At 40.7% G+C, this 27,767-nt stretch overlaps 2 protein-coding genes across 19 annotated transcripts in view; one reads left to right on the top strand and one right to left on the bottom strand.

Annotated features, from left to right (window-relative positions):
* LOC308297507 (interferon-induced very large GTPase 1-like) overlaps positions 1-8,250 on the top strand; it is a 31,566-nt gene extending 23,316 nt beyond the window's left edge. For all 18 annotated transcript variants that reach the window (XM_080740918.1, XM_080740919.1, XM_080740923.1 and 15 more), the window contains 4 exons: positions 391-425; positions 1,339-1,441; positions 1,615-1,652; positions 1,786-8,250. In XM_080740918.1, the coding sequence (XP_080597044.1) occupies positions 391-425; positions 1,339-1,441; positions 1,615-1,652; positions 1,786-6,525 (4,916 nt within the window). In that variant the 3' untranslated portion in view covers positions 6,526-8,250. The remainder of the gene's footprint in view (positions 1-390; positions 426-1,338; positions 1,442-1,614; positions 1,653-1,785) is intronic.
* Positions 8,251-15,316: 7,066 nt separating this feature from the next.
* Positions 15,317-27,767, bottom strand: part of LOC308297443 (polyunsaturated fatty acid 5-lipoxygenase-like) — a gene marked incomplete at both ends in the record, with an annotated part of 32,780 nt that continues 20,329 nt past the window's right edge. The window contains 7 exons of the mRNA XM_080740849.1: positions 15,317-15,496; positions 16,973-17,143; positions 17,983-18,083; positions 21,022-21,143; positions 23,268-23,446; positions 24,346-24,432; positions 25,708-25,911. Of these exons, the coding sequence (XP_080596975.1) occupies positions 15,317-15,496; positions 16,973-17,143; positions 17,983-18,083; positions 21,022-21,143; positions 23,268-23,446; positions 24,346-24,432; positions 25,708-25,911 (1,044 nt within the window). The remainder of the gene's footprint in view (positions 15,497-16,972; positions 17,144-17,982; positions 18,084-21,021; positions 21,144-23,267; positions 23,447-24,345; positions 24,433-25,707; positions 25,912-27,767) is intronic.

Here is a 27,767-nt window from a genome sequence, read left to right as displayed (position 1 = left end):
TAAGTCTTTGGTGGTCGGTCCGTGGTTCCCTGGTATAGGCGGAGGAAAGTCACTCAACGTCCATACACTTTGGAAACCGGAACAAGACTGACTAAACAGGCGGGCTGTGCAAATATACCTGGGACCTCACTGTGTCTTTGAGCCAATAAGAACACATTACATCCAGCAAACACAAACACAATAGGCTGAAAGCAATACTGTAGCTGGATATAGGCTGGCATTTGTTCCCGCGTTACAATACTTATGGACGTTAGTTACAGTCAGTGCGTTATTATAGGCTACTGATTGTCAGGAAAGTGTGGGCCATCTCAAAATACATTGAAATAATACAGCACAAGATTTTAACTGTATAATGTTTAACCTGATTATTATTATTTTTAATCCAAATAGGTTCCAGTGATGGAGATGGAGAGAAAATGGATAAGGTAAGATGACATACGGTACCTTCGAAAAGTTTTTTTGTATTATTACGTTTAAGTTGTTTTGATGGTTGTTTAAGGAATATTTCACTTTCAAACATGTAATAGTAATAATAATAATACTATCTGGAATTTATATAGCGCTTTTCTGTGTACCCACAGTTGCTTTACAAGGGTGTGTGTGTGTGTGGGGGGGGGGGGGGGGGGGGGGAATGCAGTAAGAGATAAAAACAATAAAACAATAAAAAACATGTCAGCAACTTAAACACCTGTTGTTCACAAAAGCCAGACAACTCTGGATTAAATGAAATATATTATAAACCCCAGAATCCTTATTCCAGGGGTGAAATAGCAGAAAATGTAAGCCTTTAGATGTGCTATTTATAGAAGGAAAAATAAAATAAATAAAGGAACACCATAACTCCTGTGACTGGCACACACCTGTGACTGGCACATTCCTGCATGACTAGCACACTCCTGTTACTCCTGTGTTACCCACACATTTAGTTACGATTGCACAATCCTTACAACTTATAGCTGTAAAGGAGACTAATCAATAATAAGTTATATACAATTTTTCTTTTTCTTTTTTTCTTCCGATGAAGCTTGGAATTTATGAGCTTCATCCATAGCCACTGTACTGTATTTTGAGACTGAGTTTTTGTTATTGTTAACTACCATCATCAAAAAATGATTCGGTTCCCATTGAAAAGCATTGGCAGAAAGTTTGGTTTGACCATGCCCTAAGTACAATTCAAATTGAATAATATACTGATCAGAGCATAATATGGGTAAACTGTTTTTCATTCAACTACTGAGGTCCATACAGTATATTTCCTTGGCCAAGTAAGACTGTCTACAATAAAGGTAAAGATGTTTTTACTGCAGATCATTCACATGTGGTATGCATTTTCTTTAGAGTGTATCCAAAGCTGTTGATCCTGGAAGCTCAGAGAAGAAGGGTGGAAAAGTTCACAAGTCTTCAAAGACCAGCAGCCCTGATCCTGATACAGCTGAGTCAGGTATAAACATGTATTCATCATTTCAATACTTGAGTATAAAAAGTTGACTGTACTCATTAAAAACACAACATTTGCAATAACTTTCAGGAAAAAATAGCAATCACAAAATAACTGTAAATTAAGTATCATATGCTTACTGTATGTTTAACGTGAATCCTTATTGATGCAAATAGGCAATACCATTGAAGAGGGGGTCAAGATCAACACAGAGGTAAATAATTAACAGTATTTTTAAGATAATTGAAGAAAAAAAAACTTTTTGCATCATATTATTGTATTACTGTAACATCCGATAGGACAAGTATTAACTTTGTTTTCTTCATGTTTGATTGTTAATTTTAAAGGTTGGCAAAGGACACAAATCTGTGAAGAAATCAGAAAAGGGCAGCCCAGAAGACATCAAACATCAGAGAGAAGTTCATGAACTGTTTTCTAGACTTAACCTCAAACACAACGATCAAGATAAGTTGACAACTGCTGACTTTCTGAAAATTCTCCCCTATATAAAGAAGCACGATGAGATAACTGAGAAAGACGTAGCTCATACATTCCTTCAGAAGTTGTTGATGCTAGACCATAGGGCCAGGTACATCCCAGTAACAGTGGACAGTACAGAAGACAAGCATTCAACAGTTACACAACTTGCAGATGAGTTTGATACAGATGACAGTGACTGTGATGATCTATTCAGGTCCAGTGTAGTCACTAGTCAGAGCCTGAAGCAGAGTCATGTCCATCCAATGGATGTTCAGATGGCTGTGTTTCACTGCTCAGACAGCTTCCTCAGGCAGAACATGATTTCCAAACTATCAAAGTGTCAGTATGCCTTACCGTTGTTAGTGCCTGACCCGTTCACAGGGGACATTGAGTGTCCTTTATGGACTTTTAGACAAATAAGTAAAGCCTGGAAGGTAACTGATAAATCAGGTGCCATCACAAGTAAGAACATGCCTATCTGCCAAGCTGAGACACCTATGGTGTCATTTTTCCGCCTTGGCTCCAACACCTCCGTCGGAGATGATGACACCCCCATGTCATCATCTAAATCTCAGCTGATGAATACCATAATCAATGACCGTCACAGCACATTCTTTCATAGGAATTGTCCAGGTGCCACAAAATCACACAACCTGATAAATGGCATGGCAGAGATCGCCTGGTACTGCCCTTCTGGAAAACCCAATGATGCGTTCTCAGACTGCGTTGCCTTCTGTAATCTTCATGGAAATGCTGCATCACATGAAAAACAACGTAGGATACTGATAGATAAAGCTTCAGTCAATGTTGTCCTTGTGCCTACTCTGGGAAAAGGTGACAAAGGTAGGAAGATTCTGTCAGACCTGCGCAAGGGTCCAAAACCTCTCATTTGTCTCCTAGCTGATGATGACTCTGAAGCAGTTGAGATAGGACAAGGAAAATATAAAATGGGTCTGAAGGATAGAAGTCAGTCAGATGTGGCGGCAGAATTGAAAATAATACTTAGAAACCTTTTGTCGACACTAAATGCATCCTTCCAACTTGATACCATGGCAAGCGTCTCTGAAATCAAAACGGATGAAGATGACCCTGCCTGCCAGAAAGGGAAATCTGCTGCCGTGCAGATTCTGAAATTGCTTAAAGGAAAGAAGCTTTCAGAGATCAAAGACACATTTCTGCCATGTCAAGGCAAGTTGTGGCATGAGTGGTGCAAATTCAATAAAGACCTCTACCGTCTTAAAGGAGATGAGAAGGAGAAAGCCAAATGTACAAAAGAAAAGGCAATGGAACAAAAAAGAAGTGAACAACGAGACAAATCCTCCAGCGCACCGATGAAGCTGTTTATTAAAAACCTGCAGTCTCTGAAACGGGATGAAAAACTTTACTTCCTAAAATGGATTGGAATCTTACTGGATACGTTCTCAACAGATGATCTTTATCAAATCAACCAGGAATATGATGCAAAGTGGTCTGAGGTCTTGGATTTGAAAAAGAAGCGTGACAAATCAGATCAGCTGAACGAGAAGCAAAAGGAGTTGGAAAAGATTTCAGAGCAACTGCATTCAGCAACAGTTGGATTTGAGCACATCTTGAGAGAACTAGGACAAATGTATGAAGCTCACGCATCTCCAAAAAAAGGAGACTGGTCTCAATACCCTAAGTTGGCTGCAGAGCTTATGATAGCAGGACATCCAATGGAGCTGATGGATGGAGATGCAGCACATGTGCCTTTAACATGGATCACTAGTGTTCTAGATGAGGTCATCAAGAAACTCGGAGACAAGAGAGTTTTTGTCTTGTCGGTTTTAGGCATCCAGAGCAGTGGCAAATCTACCATGCTGAATGCAATGTTTGGATTGCAGTTTGCAGTGAGTGCCGGCAGGTGCACTAGAGGAGCCTTCATGCAGCTAGTGAAAGTGTCAGAGGAGAAACAGAAAGTCTTCCAGTTTGACTATGTCCTGGTTGTGGATACTGAAGGACTGCGTGCTCTTGAGCTTGCAGGGAAGAACACTTATCACCATGATAATGAATTGGCAACTTTCGTCATTGGCCTGGGAAACATGACTTTGATCAACATCTTTGGGGAGAATACATCTGACATGCAAGACATTCTTCATATTGCTGTTCAGGCCTTCATGAGGATGAAGAAGGTTAGGATGTCTCCAAATTGTCTGTTTGTTCATCAGAATGTTGCAGATATTGAGGCTGGTGACAAAAACAAGGAGGGGAAGAGACGCCTACAAGAGGATCTTGATGAGATGACCAAGCTAGCTGCAAAAGAGGAAGGGTTTGATGCAGAGTTATTCAGTGATGTCATTGCATTTGATGTGAAAAAGGATGTGAAATACTTTGCCCAGCTGTGGGAAGGCAGTCCACCCATGGCACCTCCAAACCCAGGTTATTGTGAGAGCATCCAAGAGCTGAAGGACACGATCCTCTCAAAAGCAAAGCTGTCTCATGGAATTACACTTTCAGAATTCAAACGCACCATTGAAGACCTCTGGAATGCCCTGTTGAATGAAAACTTTGTTTTCAGTTTCAAAAACACACGTGAAATTTCACTGTACAGAACACTTGAAGAAGAGTATGGGAAATGGACCTGGGCTTTAAGGAAAGCCATGTTGGAAATTGAAGACAAACTTCACACCAGGATTGATAATGGAAAGACCATTGGCGATATTAAAAAAGAGCTACTCAATGGAATAAATAAGACTCGTGAAGAAGAGGAAGAAAACATGAGAAAGCACTTTGATGACGTTAAAGTGAAAGATGTACTGGTTCAGTGGAAAGGACGATTTGAAAACAAAATTAAAGAGTTCCACGATGAACTAGTGAAAGGAGCTCAACGGAAGCTAGAGGAAATTATTCAGCAGAGGGATGCTCGAAGCAAGCTGGATGATAAGAAGACCGTCTACGAGAACAAGCTCCTACAGGAGAGCAAAGAGCTTGCCTGCAAGTTAAAGGGCAAGGCAAAGGAAGAAAAGGAACTCAAAAAGGCGTTCAATGCTCTTTGGGAAGGTTGGGTTAAAGACTGCACTGCAGATATTCCTTCCATAAAGGGGATCAACATTCAAGAGGATGTGGATGATATCCTTCGGGAGATGGGCATTGAGGGTTCTCATGACCGCAGAAGCTGTGGTAATTACAAAACATTACCACGTCTTGGGAATTATTCAGATTATGTCAAAATATCTAAAAGCTCTAAAGTGAAACAAATGTTTGGGATTAGTACAGAACTACTTCCTTTTCAAAAGGCTAGAACCTTCATTCTCAATGTCATGAAACAATCCATTGCCTTAATTGAGAGCAAACCTGTTAGAACCAGAGGGTACAATACCAGTTACTTGCATGAAGTAGCAAAGATGGTCATAAACAAGTTCAAAGAATTTGATTCAGACGAGACATACACCCTTAAACCGACGTTTAAAGTTGATCTTTTACTTTGTGTATTTCAATTTGTAGAGAATTGTCTTTCCAAGTCTCACAAAGAATTCAAGAAGAACAATGATCCACTCACTTATTTGGAAAACAAAAAGGATCAATACTACAACGCGTTCAAAGGCTATTGTAAAGGCAACTCTTCTGCTGCTGTACTTGGTGAATTGCTTTGTGGCAAACTGAAGGAGTCTGTCACTCAGGCTGTCCATGACAAGACTGCCCGTCACTTGGCTGATGAGATGAAAGGTTGTCTCCCTCCCTTCAGTGGGAATAGGTTTAACTTGGAGAAACATGTTTTAAAATCACTGGCAAAGCAAGAGGACTTTAAAAGTTACATGAACTACGTCACAAATCCAAGGCAACACATGGAGACGTTTATAACAGAAACTGTTGAGGACTACATCTCCACCAATCAGGATAAGGTACTCGGTATCATGCAGAATAATCTGGAGGATGTATGCAGGCTTCTGAATCAAGCAGTGCATGAGGCGACAGAAACAGTCACAACTCAGAAAGGAGACACAGACATGTGGCTGGAGGAGTTTTCCAGTCTGTTAGAAGATGATCTAAGATTTGACACCAACTGCTATGAAAACGTTAATGACATAAACCAATTTGATTTTCTTAAAGATGAGATTAAGAAAGGCATTGATTCCATGATGGTGGATTTAAACAGCCTCTCATTCAACATGGTGGATGTCCGTGTGATGCCAGATCAAATTCTAATCGATCATTTGTGCAAGTGTTGCTGGGTGAAGTGTCCTTTCTGTGGGGCATGTTGTAACAACACCCTAGAGGATCACAGTCCCGATGATCACATTGTTCGTTTTCATCGCCCATCTGGAGTTAGTGGAACGTACGTCATTAATAAACCAATACTTACTGTTACTTTCTGTACAACAGAGGTTGGAGGTGATGGAAGTTTCTACATTCACAGCAAAGATAAGTACTTTCCATTTAAAAAGTATCGAGAAGGTGGTCCAGAATTTGCCAACTGGAAAATTACCCCTGATGAATCGAAACTGCCATACTGGAAATGGTTTGTCTGTCGATTTCAAGACGAACTGGAGGAGTATTATGGAAAAAGGTTTGAGGGCAACCACGAGATTCCAGAACAATGGAGAGAGATTACCGAAGAGGAAGCTATCGAAAGCTTAGAGGAGATGTAGTCTGAGACTGGAAACAGCCATGACCATCTTCAAATTAACACAATCCAATACCATTGTTTGATTATTCTTAAAAGAAACTAACAGCTAAATATGGACAGCATAAGATGAGGTCTAATAACAGCGTGGCTTACATGTGTCTCTCATATTTTCATATTTATTTTCCCAATTGGTGAAAATAAATAAAACTTCCATGGCCTACTCTGTGTGCACAAAAATGTGGTGCTGATCATTACACCGATTTACGAGATTAGCCCGGGACAGACAGACAGACACACATACACACACACACACACACACACACACACAGACTTACAGAGGTGACTCTGCACCTGGAATGCCATGCCATAACAGCTGTGGCCGTTTGTAATGTAACATTTTTATTGTGAAAATTGTTTAGAAGGTCTGCCTGATTGAGATTTCCAAATGTGACTTTACATATCTATATTTTACTGTAGAATAAGTGTAATGAGAATGAATGAAAAAAAAGGATGAAGACATATTTCATCAGATATACATTTATTTTGTTCATTTTTTATTAAAGGTCATTGACTAATCTCATGCTTTGTTCCTGACAAACATATTGGACGCAAAAGAAAAACTATGACTCTTTAATTATTTTACTCTGTAAACAAATCATTCAAAAATCATTAAATGTAAGCTTTGAGAGTTATTTACTGGAAAAGAAATATATGACACATTTTTTCAAATGTCACTTTTACATTCGGAAACCTTAACAGAATATTGTATACTGTAAGTGGTATGTTATGTGCGGGCACATTGGTAATGTGTTCGCACATATGTCATTAATATGTTTACTAATACGTTTTGTTCTCTCTCTGCATAGTGACTACATATGTCTATGCTGGTTGGCTGTGGGCTCGTTGGGAGAACTGTGCTCACCTGTGCCTGCTCCGCCCTGGCTCAGCTGGGGCTCATGGCCGATTGGAGCCAGACCTATAAAAGGGAGCAGTCTGCACACATTGTTGTCCTTCCCCAGCCCAACCTGAATAGTTGTTATTCCCCTGAGTTCTGTATTGTTTGCTTGATTCTGTTCAGTTCTGATGTGCTGGTCGTAAGTATGGTTTTAGCGTTTTCTTTGCTAGTTTAGTTTGTTCATTTGTTTTGGCAGTATATGGGAGCTGTGGTGGGTCGACGGCCACATAGTGGCTGGCTCACCCAGCTCCCCTCTTTTCTTTAGTTTGGGCCAGCCATCAGTTTTTTGTTGCTAGTTTAAGTTAGGACTTATTGTCAGGTTGGCTTTTTGCGTTCCTGTTTGTAAACCCTACCACTGCAACTGAAAAAGAAAAGTATTTGATGTATTGTTCAGTAACTGAAATAAAACGTCAATGTACTTTTGACCTGACTACGTCCTATTATTATTTTATTTGACCTTTTGTGTGAGCCAATCAAAAGGCCTGTAACATAATACATGGATGCTATTCGATGAATTTATTTGTTTAAAGTAGAAATATTGTGTTATTAGAATTAATATCCATTAGACTCTAATGGATGATTAGAGAGTGTATTATTTAATGAACAGTTGACAATAAGAGAAACACAGTTAATGCATTAGTACAGATGTTTGATCAAAGCTTTTTTATAGAAATAAGATAGACTAGGATCAGATAAATGAAGATAAAGCATTCCTCACAACAACCAGAGGTAAATTCAGTTGTCATACATTTAGCAGAAATAGAAGTTATTAGTTTCGTACCCAACATAATGTCACAATGTGACATGGCTCTGTTCAAAACAATACTGTACCCTCTCCAACTGTACATACCTTTTCACCTTGTTTTCCTTAAACATTTGTTATTATGTACTTGCTTTGGTAAACATATGTTTTCTCATGCCAATAAAGCTCTGAATTGAAATACAGGAGAGGACAGATTATGAGTCAAGAACCAAACTAAGAAGAATAGAATACAAATAATGGAATGGAGTAGCAGGTCTGCAAACAGCCTGAGGTGAAAAAGGTGACACAGTTGTTGTTTTGCTCAGTATTGAGCAAGATATTAACATTAATTCCCTGAGGAGATCGTACAAAAAATGACAGATGCTTATTTATTCCTAAATAACTTGTAAAATGACCGGCCATCCAGCAAAACAAGAATACTACCACTTCTGAAAATACTTGTAGGTTAGGGGCTGTTCAACATTAACAGTAACATTATTTATTATCTCATACCTCGCGATCCCCGTAGAGCCCGTAGATATCCCGCTGTACCGCGCTGCCATGCCCGTAGAGCCCGCAAAGTTTAATTAGCTTTAATCATTATGAAAGGATTAAAAGTATTAGCGCAGATTTTCGCTGATTCTGGCTCTTTAGGCCCGCCCCCCTAACTGTATCCGGTCATTTCCGGTCTGGACCGGATCCAGCTTTCCGTATCCAGTCTGAGCCTGGGCCATAGTCCCGCCTCCATTGGTTTACTGTGTAACAGAAGTGGAAGCTACTGGGGGATGGAACGTTCGTTTTTCAATCGGATTTTTGCGTTTGGAAACTTTGATCCAGTCTCTACACGCCTGGATTATGATCCCCGCACATATCGTGTGTTTTGTGCGCGAACGTGTCCACGTGTTACCATAGCGCACAGTTGGCTTTTTTCAATGCTTTTTCATGTAAACACTGGCTGATAAGCAGAGATACAGCGTGGCAACGGATATGTCTTTTTCAATGGGGTTTTTTGTATTCGAAAGCTTGTCACCGAGTCTACACGTCTACTAGATGAGTCGCGCACAGATTGTGCACGATGCGTGTGCGTGCCCACGCTAAAAGGTAAGGACAATTTGGCAGCTGCTTACTACAGCTATGTTTAAAATGGCAGAGAAAAAGTTATTAACATTAACCTTAAATCAGTAGCTGTTACGGCCTGGAGGGCCTTCATTATTATTAGGGCCAAGCACAAAGTGCTTTGCCCTTTTGTAATTTCTAATTTCTTCCGTCGCTCCTGGCTTGACCGTGTAGTCACTTTTTTCTAAACTCGGAAATATGGTAGATGCATGGCTATGCCAAACGGCAAAAACACGAAACTCATAAACAATTGGACAAAGGGTATAGTCCAGGCAAACTAGCTCATTTTGGACCCAAAACACAAAGTAATTGTAAAAGATTTTTTTTCTTCACAGACCTTTTCAATAAGGTCTCCAGAACAACATACTAAAAGTCCTAAGAAATCCCAGTTGCGGAAATATATTTAATTGGCACCAATCCAAGAAATCCACCCAGGAGGAAAATACCCAGAAAAATATTTTTTTTCTGGGTATTTAAGGAGGATCTGAGGGGTCTAATTAGGGGTTTGTCATGATGCCGAATCCATTGCAGGCATTTGTTTTGCACAAAAAACATTCCGTGGGCTAGAAATGGCCTCAGAAAACAATACACGAATGGGTGAGTATTCATGTTAGTCGGAGGCCTTAGGGTTTTTTTTCTCGTGCTAATCAGTCTAAAAGTGCAAAATTTTGCACAGATGTAGCTCAGGGCATGCTCTAATGATTTAGCTAGGGCACCCGAGTCGGCGACATTCGGGGTCGCCACAGCGGCCAAATCAAGTTGGGCTCCCATCGACTTTAGTGATGAAAAGTGATGAGTCAGAGTTTTGTGGGTGCTATGGTGACCCCGAAGGTCGCCGACTCGGGCGCCCTAGCTAAATCATTAGAGCATGCCCTGAGCTACATCTGTGCAAAATTTTGCACTTTTAGACTGATTAGCACGAGAAAAAAAAACCCTAAGGCCTCCTACTAACATGAATACTCACCCATACGTGTATTGTTTTCTGAGGCCATTTCTAGCCCACGGAATGTTTTTTGTGCAAAACAAATGCCTGCAATGGATTCGGCATCATGACAAACCCCTAGTTAGACCCCTCACACCTCCTTAAATACCCAGAAAAAAAATATTTTTCTGGGTATTTTCCTCCTGGGTGGATTTCTTGGATTGGTGCCAATTAAACATATTTCCGCAACTGGGATTTCTTAGGACTTTTAGTATGTTGTTCTGGAGACCTTATTGAAAAGGTCTGTGAAGAAAAAAAATCTTTTACAATTACTTTCTCGTAAAATGCTAGTTTGCCTGGACTAGTAGCATTGTTTTGAAAGTGCAAACTTTGAACAGGTATAGCTCATGCCCTGTTTGACATACAGCCATGACACAATTATACACATATGCGTCTCCTCATGCCGAACAACTTTGTGACTGAGTCTGACTTTTGACCTCTGACCTTTAGATCTCCCACTATTTTGAATTATATGAAAAACACATATGGGTCTCCTCATGCCGAACAACTTTGTGACTGAGTCTGACTTTTGACCTCTGACCTTTAGATCTCCCACTATTTTGAATTATATGAAAAACAGTTAAAATCTATCTTCTGGGATTTTCGTGTAATTTGCATTATGCAAAGTCACATGTTCATGACATTTGACAAAGATGTAGAGGATTTAATAGTCCAAATATCACTGAAACCAATCTTACTCCAATTGGTCAAAGGGGGTGCACCATGTGTTTCAACATTCAAACTTTAAATGGGCATAAGTCATATTTCCTTTGGCATAAAACCACACAACTTCTTACACATGTGCCTTGACTCAAGAGGAATACGCCTGTCTCTTTTTTTCAGTAAGCTCTGCCCTTAGATTTTCCATCATTTTGAGCAGTTTGACTCAAGTTAAACGGTGAACTAATTATTTATCCCCTGTGAATATATGAAGACATTAATGGTCTATCAACGATGAATAGCCTGTAGCCTATATGAATGAACATACAGACTAGGCTGTATGTGATCTATACACAATGTAGGCCTATATATCAATTAATGAATGGAATAGAAACCTACATGAGTTGAATACTTTCAACTTCTTGCAAATCATGCACAGAAATGTGGTTGTATTTAGGCTGCTCAATTAACAATGTTTAACAAAGACACAGGTTTATGTAATAGCCTATACTTGACAATGAAAAGCTATTTTGCAATTTGAATAACATGATTATATTGATGTATGTTCATTCATAAAGTCTGAGACTGTTTTGCTAGTCTATTGTTAACTAACTCTGAGCAAGTGCAGTTTGTCAACAATATAGAAGGGTTTCTTGTTTACAAACATTGAGACTAAATGCACAGGTGACTGTATCATGTAATCAGTCCGTCCAATCCCCAAACCTGTTGTTTTGGGGAGCGCTGGTTAAGCCTGGTTTCATTGGCTAATTTTGGTACCGAATCAAACGTGACGTGGACCAGAAACCCGTCTATTGCCAATGCAACATTAATACTACTTTTTCTCCGGACCAAATGGCATGCTGTGCTACATTTCTGGTGTGAAATTTCTTTAACATAACTGTAAAGGTCCCACCCAAAAAGGCGCGTGGGACCCCCCCAAAATATACGCTCATTACGATGTGTGCCTTTCGTGCAAAAAAAAAAAGAAAACGCAAAAGCATGTGTACTCAAAAAAGTTTCCCAAGGTTGGCAGGTCTGGAGTTCATGTGCAACCTCTTCCAGAGAGAGATAGGATAGAGACATAGGCCTATATGAGGTGTGTGTGTGTGTGTGTGTGTGTGTGTGTGTGTGTGTGTGTGTGTGTGTGTGTGTGTGTGTGTGTGTGTGTGTGTGTGTGTGTGTGTGTGTGTGTATGGTATTATGAAAACATGCTTGTCTTATGTCATCAAATTAGCTTACCAATAGTCAATATGCCAATATTCAACAAGAGTAGAATAACAGCCTGAATAGTAAATGTATGTCAAAAGCCACATTCAATTTGTGTGATGTTATGTCAATAACATGAACAGAACACTCAACTATAACAGACAAGTAGCTTTTATGTGAATGAAGCTTTGACAGGAACAAGTAGCCTCATGCCAGGGTTATTATAATAATAATAATTATTATTATTACAGCTAAACATTCAGCCATATAGAATAGCCTACCAACTTGTGTCATGTTATGGGCTTACAGGCTAGTGAGAATACAGTGCTTAGTAACATAATAAACACAATATATGGAATAATGATTTTCGGTGATTACTTATCCCACGTGGAAAGGAATAATGCTGTAACTGTTGTCTTCATATGGATTGCTCCTGTGACATACTGTACAGTATTGAGTATTGTAGTGACTAAGAAACATCTCAGACAAAGCTGAACTGAAGCTCTGTAAGGCTGTCACATGTGGGTGAGTGCGGGCGGCAGGTGTGTTCATGTGTGTTCATGTGTGTTCATGTAGCCTAGTGTTTGGGTAGGGTGGCCTGGAAGGGTGTATGGGTCCAGATGGCCCAGACAGGCCCACTCCAGCCCTGGTCTCATACTTGACTAAAGTTAAACTGATGGGTTTTGTTAATTATTCTGTAATAATGATTGTCCATTTTTCATCACAAAGTGCCTCATCGATTAATCCTGTTTAAGGGGATATTTTGTTCACACTACAGTAGGTTTATCTGCAAATCGCAACATTAGATCTTTTTTTAACATGTTGAATCTAGGGTTGCAATACCTCTGTCATCTGACTGCAATTGGGTCATACCACTTGCCAGGGGTGTGTGTATTTTTCAGTGTGATCTATTTTATGAATGAATGTTGCTACAAAAACATGATTTATACCTACTTAACTGTACATTATGCTTCATTGTAAAATGCTTTCTTGATTTTTACACTTGAATTTAAGGTGTAGTTGGTCAGGGATAGTTGGTTTGATCCAACTAGGGGAAGGCACACACCATTTAAGCTCCTTAATTTGAATGGTAGTCAGTCACTCTTGTCTCTGTCACTATAGTCCATGGGCCATACGAGATGAATATATTTTGGTATGATAACCCTTTCTGAGACACAGCTAAATTGGTGTTATCAGCCGCTAGAGTTGGTGTCCCATTAACTTTACTATACAGGGGAAAAAAAGCAAAAAATGAATCTGCTTTAAGTAGCATATGAGGGGTCAAACTAGAGTTTTTTCATGGTTCTGAATCCATTGCAAGCATTTGTTTTGCACGAAAAACATTCCTTGGGCTAAAACAGCCCCCACTAAAGCATAGTCTTATGGGGCAGTTTTTTTATATGAAAAAGAAAAAAATATTGATGTAAAAATGAGGCCATCTTTCTGGGTGGATAGATGAAAATGTGTAATTTTGAAATTGAAAACATTACACAATTTGGACAGGGACATTTTAGCTATCTAAAAATAGCAAATCTACAAGCTCATATTGTGTTGCATTTTGATTTATTAGATTGTTACAACCTGGCCTAGGGGTCACCAGGCACAACAAGTGAAAGTAATTGAGAAAACTGGTGTTTTTGATTAATCTATCATGTTTAAAATGGAGTTTGACGTTACAATGAGTGTGTGTATAGGAAGGGAGTGTCTGATAAAATGAAGTGTATACTTGCTAGTCTAGCAGATGCATTCAGAACTGGAGTCGATGCACAGAGAAGAAACTCAAAGAATAACTTGCCAAAAAAGTTAAAGTAAAAATAAGAACATTTAATTTACCAATTACATATTGTATTATTAATACATTGTATATTTTTGAAATGAGTACAGATCTGAATATAGAGCTTTTTAACAATTCTTATAACAAGATATCTCTTAACGTCACTTTTAACACACAAGCATAAAAAAAGAAAATCCAACTAAATAACACAATTGGAGGAACTTCTACAATATTGTTGCTGTCAGGCAGAAACCATGTATCTCCACATTCAACTTTTTATGTTTTTCTCGTAAACTAAAGCCCTACTTCGTCCAACTACAGTGGCACGCAAAAATATCCCATCTACAAGCTCACAACGCGTTGCATCACGACGCGTTGTGAGCTTGTAGATTGGATATTTTTGGGATTTTCAAAGTCAAAGTGAAATGCATGGTCAAGTGTGTCTGTGGGTTTCCTAAATATTGAACCAATGAAAACTATTAACAAGAGCCTTAACGTAAAGGGCAAGACCACCCATTCTCAATATTGAACTATGTCATTAATATACCTTAGATGAGTTGTGTGGAAATTTAAAAAATCCCTCCTTCTGTGTTGCCTAGAACTGGAGGATTGATTTTGGGGTTTGTATTGCTTCTCAGAAGATGCTAGTGACGTCGTTTTGTAGTTGAACCGGATCTTTCCAACGAAACGTTTGGTGGTCCGAGACAGTATGGACAGGCCTTTAACCTAGAATTATTGAATGCTTTAACCAGTGAAAAATAGCAGATATACAAGCTCACAGCGCGGCACCAAGTGCCGCGCTGCGAGCTTGTAGATCTGCTATTTTTGAAAAAGTCGTGAAAATGTGTGCAAATCTTTGAATATTATGTATTTTCAAAGCGAACGTTTGTAACTCAAATCTTGCTTCTGGGTGGTCCCTGGAACTAAATATTTTGAGATGCATGTCCGTGGCCAAATACATATCATTTTGGGGGTCCTTCACATGAAAAGGTTTGAGAACCACTGACATAGTAGTCTCTCAAGAACAGACTAACTGAGCTCCAGTTAAGTGACCTTTTCTTTGACGATGGCTGGCCAGATTGCTGACATAGAAACATGGGTTTTTCAAAAAACCTTAGAAGGATTCAAAAGACACTTATAGAATCGGGTCAAAATGCGAATTTTCACGATTTTTCAAAAATAGCAGATCTACAAGCTCGCAGCGCGGCACTCGGTGCCGCGCTGTGAGCTTGTATATCTGCTATTTTTCAATAGTTAAAGCATAAAATAATGATACACAATAATGTGTACCCGTTCTAAATGGGTTTAGTTAAGGCATAACATAAGAGCTGGTACTTAAGACAATCAAAACAGAGCCCAGAGAGCCAGTAACGGTCCGTCACAGAGCGACACTGTTGGGGATCTTGTCGGGGGACAGGTAGTAGAAGGGCAGCCTCTTTCCCTCGTTGCGTTTCTTGATGGCGCTGCCGATGCCCGCCAGCTCCCTCCTGAAGCTCTCCATGGCCTCTTTGACCGGCTTCTCGATGAAGTGCTCGTCGGGGTACATGCCTAGGTACAGCTGGAGACGTGCAGAGAATGTTAGAGAGGCAGGGGCTGAAATTTCTAAAACGGCCTTTTGGTGAAAATATCGAAAATGGCAGACCTCCAAGAGCTTTGGAGGTCAGCTTTTTTCGATGCTTGATTTCTACACATTTCTTGATTTCAACATAAGATGCTGCATTCAAGTTCAGGAGAGTTTGGACAAGGCGATTCTCTTGAATGCTGCCTTCAGTTGTGGCATGGAAAGAGGGCATTTGCATTTCTTTCAAGATAGTAAAAACTGCATTCATGGACTTTTTACAGATGGATAAAAGGGCAGGGGCTCGAGCCCCCTTGGATGTCTATGTGTGTACGTGCCTGGCTGGAAAGGGCAAACCACAAACTGACCTTATTTCGGTGCCAACATGGAGGTCATTTTCCTCTTACCAGGGGTCGTGAATATGTCCGTACACAGACAAATGTGTCCGTGGCTAAGACTTGGTCTTATCCATGGCAAATGTTCGATTTTCTGTTTTACACACCATTATATTGTTCTTATTGAACATAATACCCAATTACTGAATGCCAAGTCTCATTTATGACATTATTAGTACTCTACTAGTTTTCAAAGATATTATGTGCAAGGAAAGGACCCCCATAACTCTGAGAGTGTACAAATGGAACCAAAAATGATTTGGTTCCATTTGTACACTCTCAGAGTTACACACCTGTTATGGTCATTCTCTGAATGTGTTTCTGGTGATATTTTTGTCCACTCATTATGTATGTCCGTGGCAAAAATGGAATTTAGGCCACATATCCAGAATTTACTTAATGATGCTTAGTTCAGCACCGAAAATAGCCGACCTCCGAGCTCACAACTGCTATTTTCACTATTTTCACCAAAAGGCCCTTTTAGAAATCAGCATTGTGGTGTGCAGTACTTAGTGTGTACCTCATTGTTTTGGTACTGCAGTGTCTATTGCAGTGTGTAGTTAGTGTGTACCTCGTTGTCCTGGTACTGTAGTGTCTATTGCAGTGTGTGGTTAGTGTGTACCTCGTTGTCCTGGTATTGTAGTGTCTATTGCAGTGTGTGGTTAGTGTGTACCTCGTTGTCCTGGTATTGTAGTGTCTATTGCAGTGTGTGGTTAGTGTGTACCTCGTTGTCCTGGTACTGTAGTGTCTATTGCAGTGTGTGGTTAGTGTGTACCTCGTTGTCCTGGTACTGTAGTGTCTATTGCAGTGTGTTGTTAGTGTGTACCTCATTGTCCTGGTACTGTAGTGTCTATTGCAGTGTGTAGTTAGTGTGTACCTGGTTGTCCTGGTACTGTAGTGTCTATTGCAGTGTGTAGTTGGTGTGTACCTCGTTGTCCTGGTACTGTAGTGTCTATTGCAGTGTGTAGTTGGTGTGTACCTCGTTGTCCTGGTACTGTAGTGTCTATTGCAGTGTGTAGTTAGTGTGTACCTCGTTGTCCTGGTACTGTAGTGTCTATTGCAGTGTGTAGTTAGTGTGTACCTCGTTGTCCTGGTACTGGCTGAGGGCCCACACGGCCCCCAGGTGCCAGCAGGAGCGGCCGCGGTCCGGCAGGCTGTCCACGATGAGCTGCATGTCCGCTGACCCCTTCTGGGCGGGAGGGGGCTTACGCATGGTGGAGGGGGCGTTGGGAATCCACGAGCACCAGTCATACTGAGAGATACACACACAGACAGCCGTTATACTATATTATACACACAAAACAAAACAACTCTGTCGAGGTGCCAACTTTCGCCTTTCATGGCCTACTTGTGCGCCTGCAGAGCGTGCAGTGAGCTGTACTCACCACTGGCATCACCAGAAATGCTGGTACCTCATTGGCTGTTAATGATGACGTTGCCATACCTACCTACTGTACATACGCAGCCGAACGCAGTACTTGCACGCTATGCTGGCGCAAGTAATCAGACTCTACAGTAGACACTGTAGCTAGTCCTCAAACATTTTCATGTGGCCAAGGACCCCAACATATAGGCTATAAATATTTTGCCACGGACCCCAGTCTGAAAACACCAGCGACCTCTAGAACATATTTAAAATGTGTAAACATTTTCCAAGATTCTTTGAAGTTGTGAGCTTATAGATCTGCTATTTGCAAATAGCCGATGTATATAAATTAGGATTCAAATGTACAGTATATCTAGGATAGGTACCCTCATAAAAACCTGCAGTAATCCTGGTCTCTATACTGCCTCCCCCTGGCCAGCCAGGGTGCCTGGTGGAGGGGAAAGGAACTGGGTACATACAGTACGTCCAACTGGGGAACCTCCCCCTGTCATGTGAAAAGAATAGGCTTGGACTATTCATGCATAGAAGGAAGCATGAGGTCAGTCCGTTGCTCTCCCCAGGTTGGCAGAGGGAGTGTAGCGCCCAGGATTACATTAGATAATTGACACTGAGTGAAAAAATGGGTTACAAAAATCATGGAATAAAAAGAGAAACTAAAAAGGATTTTGATGTTATGATAAAGAAAACTGTGGTAAAGAACCCACCTGTCCAGAGTTGACGGCTGCGTGCTGAGCTGAGGCTGTGAAGATGGCCACCGTCAGGTATTCTGTCAGCTCCTCGCGGCTTTTAAGCGACTTGGGAAATTCTACACGTTGACACAAAAACCCAGTGTTATTTTTGAAGACTAAAATAATGACGAACAATCTCCGTCGACTACCTTTGGTCAATGACAAAAAACAAATGAAAACTAAATAAAAAATAATGATGACCCAAACTGTGACACATATTATTATGTCAAATAATAAAACCTGGACTGTCAGTGAGGACAAGAGATCCAGTAGAACTAAGACAAGTCATTTTAAGATTGGTTGTGTGTGGTCGTCGCACTCCGAAAATAGCATATCTACAAGTTCACAACACGTCGCTGCTTGAGGCGTTGTGAACTTCTAGATCAGTTATTTTATGCACGCACCCTGGTCTAAATAAGGCATCAAAGTGCCGTTGAGGTCCGAAAGTTTCAATCAATCAAGTCAAACGGTGCTCGAATTATGCGCGAGAAAGACAGACAGATAGACAGACAGAAACTTGTAGATCTGATATCCTTCTTTGTTTTGATTTTTTTTTTTTTTTTGCTTTAGTGCAAAATGTGGGGAAATGCAGGAAGCAGACTTTTCACAATGAGATGGCATCACACTACAGTACTGTCATCTCCTACTGTCACACAGGTCACGGCCACACTAAAGCAGTTTTGTTTGAGAACCGCATTTTAAACCATCTTCTAGTCATTATTCACACAAGCACACCATTGCAGAAGCGGTACATGACCATTCACATACACCAAGCAGGTCAAGGTCAAATCATTGACCACTTCAAAAGGGTATTTCACTTTTGGGGAGATTTTAAGCAGCTTAACAGAATTTTTTTTCTGATATTTGATATTCATTTGACGCGCTCCCCCTCCTGTATGAACCCATTCAACCTCAAACTCTAATTTAACCATGTTAGACTCATTGAAAACTGAGTCCCTGTTCTGATGACTTTTTTTAAATTTTGCTTCTGGGGGGTCCCTGGAACTAAATATTTTGAGATGGGGGTCCGTGGCCAAATACATATAATTTTGGGGGTCCTTCACATGAAAAAGTTTGAGCACCACTGACATAGAAACATCCATTTTTCAAAAAACCTTTTTCACGATTTTTCAATACTTAAGCTCTGTCCACACGGGCGAATTAGCGAAAGCGACGTGAATAAGCGAACCAAAAAGGCGAAGAATTCGCCATTCGCCCTTTTCCATACACACCAAAAAGCGCCGCGAATATGCGTATAATATTCGCTTCATTCGCCTAAAAACGAGGGGCGATATCTGCCTGCATAGCCACAGGAGAAAGGAGAAGAAAGGAGAGAGAGGAGAGGAGAACGGAGACAGGGAAACAAATAAAACAATGGAAACTACATCCTCAAGTGATGATGACCTGGCCGTGGTTGTTAGCCTATTAAATAAGAAAAAGAACAGAAGAGACAAGTGACAACACGCGTTCTCCGTTCCCCCTCCCCTCAGCTCCGGCCGGGGGCAGAGTAGACACTAGACAGGGTCGGTCAGTGTTTTATCATAGCCGGGTCGGAGTGGCCGCATCACCCTCGGAATACGGGGCTGTCAATCATTATGTGTATTACCCGAGAGGACCCAAGAGGACCCGTACTGTGTGTGTACTTTCTACTTTTTTTATGCAAACTGTAAAGCAATCAATCAATGTGTGTGTGTGCGTGCTGGCGTGCGCTATAAGGAACGAACTACTGGAGTTCTGTTTAACGTGTGTGCTGTGTTTAGGCTGGCCTGACCTAGGATCATGGTCTGTTAGCCGTGAGGCAGCGAGATGAATGGCTGTGTAACAGTGAGATGATAATGCTGGTCTAGGATCAGTTTAACAGCAGGGGGAAAAGATATTGGTGCGTGCGTAATGCATGCGTGATGCGTAGCCTGCTGCCAGGATGATGAGAAAGCAGCCGCGACCGCGTACAAGTTAAACCATGACTTTACTCTCTGTAGTTAGAAAATAGCCTAAAAGTATTCCTTTTAATCTCTGGCTTTTGTTTCGATCTTAATATTATAGATTCCTTGGTAGCCTTAGTTCTTCTGCCTGTCAATCAGTTCATTAACAGCGCACGCGGCTGCAGTGAGTTACATGAAAGAGGGTTTTAATAATGATTAAATGGTCGTGTCTCTCGGAAATAAAAGGATTTCGGGACAACATGTCACGGGTTTCGGTCGGTAAAAAAAGAAAGTCAGTGTAAAGTAACTAAAAGTAGCCTACATTTACTTGAGTAGCCTGTACTTAGGTATTTGTACTTGAGTCGAATTTCCAGTACTTTCCTTCTAATCCACTCATTTCGGATCCTATTGTAGGCTATTTAATACCCAGCGATTTATTTTAAAACATTAGTCTTTTTGCAGATATAAAGTGGCCTACAATAACAAACACATAAACCATGCTTTTACCAGTAAGACATTCGAGTAGGCTACTTTTTCCAAGTAGCCACGCAGATGAGACACGGAAAAGGAGAAAGACACTGTTCCCCTCGGCCTCAATGTAACGTGAAGGTCCCTCCACCATTCTCTCTCTCTCTGAAATAGGGTAGAGTGAGCTTACTTTGATACAGAGAGAGAGAGAGGAATTCGCCTTTGAACGTTCGCTAAATTCGAAACAAGGGCGAATAAAAAACAGACGCCTTTTCGCTTTTTCGAAATTCGCGTTTGGTGTGGATGCTTCCATTGACTTTATAAGGTTTTTAAAAAAAGGCGAATTATATGCTAATTCGCTATTCGCCAATTCGCCCTCAGTGTGTACGGACCTTTACACAAAATAATGCGTAATGATGCGTTCCCAGTCTAAATGGGTTAAACCCCCATCCCCCTATGAAGAACATTCATGGGGGGCCCGCAGTGAATCCTTGTACCCAGGGCCCAGAATTTGGTGCGACACCCCTGCACGCACACACACACACACACACACACACACACACACACACACACACACACACACACACACACACACACACACACACACACATGAATCTGCACCCACCACAGTAGTCGAAGTCCTGCATGCCAAAGCTGCACACGTCTTTAACGAAGGCTTGTATCTCCTCGTCTCCCTCTACTGCTGCATCACTGTGGTAGTAGATGTTCACCACAGCCGACACGAAGCTGACAAAGAGACAAATAACACGACTGTCACATCCTCTAGAACAGGAGTTCCCAAACTTTTTGGTCTCAGGGCAACCCATAAATATTTTTTAATCCGAGGCACCCCTACATTATAATTTTCATTCCCAGCACCTTATATTTATAGCATATCGTCATTGTCGGGTGTTCGTTTTGTATTTATCATCTATAAAATGTAATTAACTAGTGAAAACAGCAGATCTACAAGCACACAGTGCTTGTAGATCAGCTGTTTTCACAAACAGCAGATTTTCACAAACAGCAGATCTACAAGCACACAGTGCTTGTAGATCAGCTGTTTTCACTAGTTTTGTGTGACAGTCTTATATGATGAAGCAGGGCTTTGCTTTATCAAAAGACGTACACATTTGAAACTTGGAGATACGAGGTTTCTGCCCGACAGTGACGATATTTTAGTGATTATGTTGTGAGAAAAACGTTGAGATAATAGCCTGTCCAAATAAATTCCAGATATTATCAAATCATCTCACGGCACCCCTGGACTGCTGCCCAGGGTGCCGCGTCACCCACTTTGAAAACCCCTGCTCTACAACAGTGGTTTGGGGGGTCCCCAAATTATTTTGGGGGGTCCCCAGATGATGAACTTAATGTGCAACATTATTTTCTCAATTTTTTACAGTAAACAAACCAACATAAAGTTAAAGTGTACAGAGGGTATCTGCACATTTCTAAAGTGGCAATTTAAGGACTTTTTAATACCTCTAAAATGACAAATTAAACATTGGCCAAATTGTCAAATATTAGAGGCAGATATTGTGAAAATAGCCGATCTACATGCTCACAACGCCTCACAACGCAATGCTTAACTCTCAGTGCTCATCATGGTGCGGGGGGGGGTCCCAGTTAAAATATTATTATTTTGGGGGTCGCGGCCTGAAAAGGTTGAGAACCACTGCTCTAGAACAGTGGTTTTCAAGCCTTTTTCACAACAAGGACCATTATTTATTCTGCATTTGAGCCACGGAACACCGTTTGATGAGATGTAGCCTCTCGGACCCAAAACGTAGGATATTTTGCTGGTAGTACACTATTTTGTCCACAATTCCACACTGGATTGATGTTTAGTACCAATAAACATTGGTATTGTCTCGCCCGCCTGGCCCCCAAGCTGTGTGAGCTCACACCAAGATGCAAGCGACAGAAACAATGTCACATTTTCTAGAACAGGGGTCTTCAACGTTTTTCAGACCGAGAGAGAGAGACAGAGAGAGAGAGAGAGAGAGAGAGAGAGAGAGAGAGAGAGAGAGAGAGATGAAGCAGGGACACCGACTGCATATTGTATAAAATTGTGTTGCAGATTAAACTTCTTCATAGATTTCATAGTTCTGTGTTTTATTTGAGTACTGTGTTTTATTTGTCTGTCATTCAATGTTATATGAGTTTTAAAAAAAGGACACGAATTGAAACAAGCCCAAAAGCTTTTTTGAGGTGTAAACCCTTGTACCAGTGAACTGTACGGTCATGAAACTATACCTTTTCCTATGCAAACTTCTAATAAAGTCTTCAATTAATCAATCAATAGAGATAGCTTCATAGACGTGCTTCATCCATTGCGTGGCACTCTGCCGCGCTATGAGCTTGTAGATCTGCAATTTGTGCAAACATTTTAATATATATTTTGTAAAGCGTACATTTGTTGGCTAACTCAAATATGTCTTCTTGGTGTCCCTGGAAAAAAAATATTTTAATATGGGGGTCGGTGGCCAAATACATATCATTCTGGGCTCCTTAACATGAAAAAGTTTGAGCACCACAGATATAGAAACATAGCGTTGACGGGTGGAAACCTTGTACTGTATGTCCAAAACCATTTGTATGTATTTATCATTTTACGATTTAAACTAGGGAAAATAGCCGATCTACAAGCACACAATGCCTCGCATTGCGAGGCGTTGTGTGCAACAGTCTTGTGTGATGAAGCAGGGCTTTTCTTTACGAAAAAATGTACAAATGTTAAACTTGAAGATACAAGGTTTCTGCCCGACCGTGACCATAGGTTTTTCAGAAAACTGGATTTAGAAGACATTTATAGAATGGGGACGTCCTGGGGTCTAAATGGGTTTTAAACAGGGAACATGAACACACCTCTTAATGGCGTCCCACACTTTGTAGCCGTCGTCTCTGTAGAAGTAGGTGGGCAGCTCCTCCGTGCTGTCCACGCCGCGGGCGGCGATGGCGTCGGGGAAGCACAGCGAGCGGAACGTCAGCGTCTTCATGGCCTTCTGGACCAGCTGCACGTGACCTCCTCCACCCGTACCGTTGGCCTGGGTGGACCAGGACCAGTGGACCAGAAAAATGAATCATCACATTTTGTAGGCCTAGTTAAGTAAAAGTATCAATACTGCAATGTAGAAATGAGAAGAAAAAAAGTACCAAAAGTAAGAGGTCTCATTATGCAGACTCATTATGCATCAAGTTTTCAAATGTAAAACAATTTTGAAAATAGCCAATCTACAAGCTCACAATTGGTTGCATCTCGACACGTGAGCTTGTACTTTTTATAATTTTCATCCCACGATTTTGTAACCTATTTTTCACCCAGGGCGAATTGCTGTAATCCTGGGCTCTGCTCTCCCTCTGCCAACCTGGGGAGGGCCCCGAACTGAGCTCATGTTTCCTTCAGTGCATGAGGAGTGAGCAGGCCGCTTCTTATCACCTGACAGGGGGAGCTTCCCCGGTTGGACGTAGCACGTGGAAGGAACACGTTATTCCAACCAGTTGCTTTCCCCTCCATCAGGCGCCTCAGGCTGGCCAGGGGGAGGCACCAGGATTACTGCATGTTTGGTGAGTGTATCTACCCTAGGAGACACGGGGAGAACATGCTAACTCCACACAGAAAGGCCCTTTCGCCAACCCCACCAAGGGTGTGGGCGCTGATGACGCGGAGGAGAGAACACGCCCCCCAGTGCCCACATTGTGAGCTTGTAGATCGGCTTATTTTCAAATGGCCAAAATATATTCTGTATATGTTTTGTGTTTTGTGTAGTTATGATTTAGTTTTTTTCAGTCTACAGTAGTTTTCCAGATATGATTTTCAGGACTGAAGCCGCTATAATTAGAGCCTTACCACCCCTCGCGAGGCTAAGAATGATTAACTGAAGGCAACCAAAAGCATGAAATAATTATTTATCATATTAAAGGATGTTATCTCTCTCTCTCTCACCTTGTCAAAGATGCCACACTCACAGATGAGCTGCTCTCTGGCCTTAGTGTTGATGGCGATGGTGAAACGAATATGTGGGATGAGTAGCTAGAAGAAAACAATCAATCAATCAATCAATCAATCAATCAATCAATCAAACAGAAAATAAGCCGACCAAACAAATATCTATGAAGAATGAGATGAATCCTAGGGCAGTGGAGGAATACATTGCCACAATTATTTACTGTAAAGTGGAGGAATACATTGCCACAATTATTTACTGTGTGTACTAAAAGTAGCATTCGATATCTGTCCTGCAGTCAAACATGGGGCTTAATTAGTTAATAAATAATAATCTAAACCTACAAACGTGTTTTTGTTTATTTTATATAGAGTGAAAAGTACTATAACCTATTTGCCTCTGAGATGCAGCAGAAGTAGACCTATCAAGTATTGAAAAACGGACATAGTCAAGTAATGTAAATGTCACTCATATTGTTAAAACCGGGCAAAGCATTTTAGATTTTTGCATGCCATTGGCTATTCAAAAACAGCAGATATACAAGCTTTCAGCTGAAAAGTGTGAGAATTACTGATTTAGGAGGCATTTGTAGAATCGCCCTCAAAGGCACCAGACAGACATTAGATGCAAAAGCCTCTAGCTGGCCCTTGGGGGAGGCGGGGGGTAAAGCGTTGTCCAATTCATTCCCCTAGGCAAGTTTGCCTTAATGCTAGCTAGAGGCACGCTACGCTAGAGGCAATCTTCCATAGGGAATGAATTGGAAGCTGCTAATGTATGCTTCTAATGTGAGAACGAAGCCATACAGGTCTTAGTTATAAGTACAGTACTTGAGTAAATGTACTTAAAGGGATATTCCACTTTCAACAGGGAGCAGTGGTAGGGCCTCTCTCCACATACACACCCATTGTAACGTCAAACTCCATTTTAACCATGATAGATTCATTAAAAACAACCATTATTTTTTCTGGTGACTCATAGTACCTTCCTAATACGTGAGCAGGCCGTGTTTTTTCGATAACCTTTTTCATTTATTTTTAATAATTATTTGGGAAAATGGAAAAAATGAAATTCAAAAAAATAATTATTAAAAATAAATGAAAAAAGTTATCGAAAAAACACGGCCTGCTCACGCATTAGAAGGGTAGTATGACTCACCAGAAAAAATAATAGGTGTTTTTAATGAATCTATCATGGTTAAAATGAAGTTTGAAGTTACAATGGGTGTGTGGGAAGAGGCCCTGGGCCTGGAGGGCCTGGTAACATTTACATCAAATATCTAAATATTCAATCAAGCTAGTTAAAAACTGTTCAGGGTTTTGAAAGTGTAATATCCCTTTAAGTTACTTCCCACCTCTGCTCACCTTGTAAACGGGGTGGACGGCGGGCAGCTGGCGGTACATGGCCACGCCGAAGACCTCTGACATGAGGTGGGTCCTCAGCAGGTGTGTGATGGTCTGGTGGATGTGGAAGTCTGCCGAACGCACCCAGATCTTGGCCAGCAGCCAGTCGTACTCGTCGTCGCTGGGCAGGAAGATGGGACAGTCGTCCCCAGGAGTCTGTCCCAGCTAGGGACATGAGGACAGAACAGAAGGACAAGGTGGATGGATGGATCCATTCATTCATTCAAGGGATATTTTCACTTTAAAAAGGGTCATTTTATCTTAATTAATTAATTAATTAATTAATTTTCACTTCTTTTCAGTTATATTTAATATTCTTTTTGGCAAATGAAAAAAAAAAGAATTATCAAAAATGTACGCATTAGGAACGCACTGAGCACTAGTCTAAAATTGGTCAAATAGTGAATGTTTTTTTAGACGTCTATTCGTCTAAGCTTAGATTAGATGTTGATTAGACGTTATTTCAGTGGCTAGAGACGTCTCCTAGACGTCTAATCTAAGTTTACAGTAGATGTCTAAAAAAACGCTCACTTTTAGACCAATTTTAGACTAGTGCTCAGTGGGAGGACAGTATGAGTCAGCAGAACCAAGGACCGGTGCTTTTGATGAATCTACATGATTAAAATGGAGTTTGAAGTTACAATGGGTTTGTATAGGAAGGGGGCATGTCTGATTTATGAATATCAAATATCTAAATACTCAATCGTGAAACTTAGAATCTGTCTGGGGTGCTCCCAAAAGCCTGAGTAGACGATAAAATTACCAAATTTTTTGGGGAAAGTGAAATATCCCTTTAATTTATTCAAACCTGTGGGTATATATAACATACCACATAATATATAACATATCCTAGAGAGACAACCATATTAGAATCTCTAGTTATCCTTTAGTGCAGGGGTCGATAACCTTTCTGACATGGAGTGCCATGTTTTTATTTTCTTGATAGTCACTGCGCCATTTCAACATTATGTTTAATTATGACAGCACATCAAAATATTTCAGACAGATATTTATTGTCTATACAGTACAGTAAATAAAACAACTTTTTTTTTTCTTATTTTCTCTTTTTTCTTGGTTTTATCCATTTTTGAGGGCACACAGGTAAAATGCCAGGGCAGGAGGGCCATCAAATAAAACAAGATTTTAGTCCATTGAAAGAATTTGTTGAATTTAAGGGTTAAGGATGATAACCTAATCTGCAGTGAAATAGATAAATGATGGTATTTACAATCTGATCCATGCTCCGCCCTGCAACAATCAAAGTCACTGGATTGGTAGGGGAGTTAAGATTTCAGAATCTCAGCAAAAGACACTGGTGTCTACACGACAAGAAAGAGACACCGGTGTCTACTGTCTACATATTGACCAGAAAGAGACAGAGGAGAAAGTGGCACAGTCATTGATTGATTGATTGATTGAAGAATGTATTAGAAGTTTGCAATAGAAAAAAAACTACAGTTTCATGACAGTACAAATCACTGGTACACGGTCAACTAAAAGGAGATCCTAGAAAGCCGAGGCTTATTTCCACAGGAACCACACTTTGAGTATCTCATATAACATTGAAAGACAGACGGATAGAACATAGTACTTTATCTAGGATAATATCAGTTTCAAAAGCATAACATCAAATACAAAGGCAGAAAAAAAGAAAAGGGGTTGGGGGAGCATGGGGGCTTAGTCTATTTACAAGTCACGGGTAGCAGCTGTCTGAAGGTGACTTTTCATACCAATTTTGAAGGAGGCTAGGGATTTGCTCTCCTTTAAGGCTTGTGGAAGGGCGTTCCACATGTTGATGGTATAGCAGGAGAACGAGTTAGAGCCTTGTTTAGTGTTAAATCTACGTTGATGATGATTAGTGGAGCTGCCTCTGGTGTTGTGATCGTGAACATCCTTGACCTTTAAGAAGTAGTTTGCCAGGTACATGGGTATCTTGGAGGTGTAGTGAATCTTGTACACCAGGCCCATTGCAAGATGCTGTACTCTGTCAGCTACTTTGAGCCACCCTATGCTTTCGTGGT

Source organism: Nannobrachium achirus (assembly GCF_963921795.1).
Source record: "Nannobrachium achirus genome assembly, chromosome: 13".
Taxonomy (NCBI): domain Eukaryota; kingdom Metazoa; phylum Chordata; class Actinopteri; order Myctophiformes; family Myctophidae; genus Nannobrachium; species Nannobrachium achirus.
The sequence above is the reverse complement of the archived record's forward strand: the minus strand, read 5'-3'. Positions and strand labels throughout refer to the sequence as shown.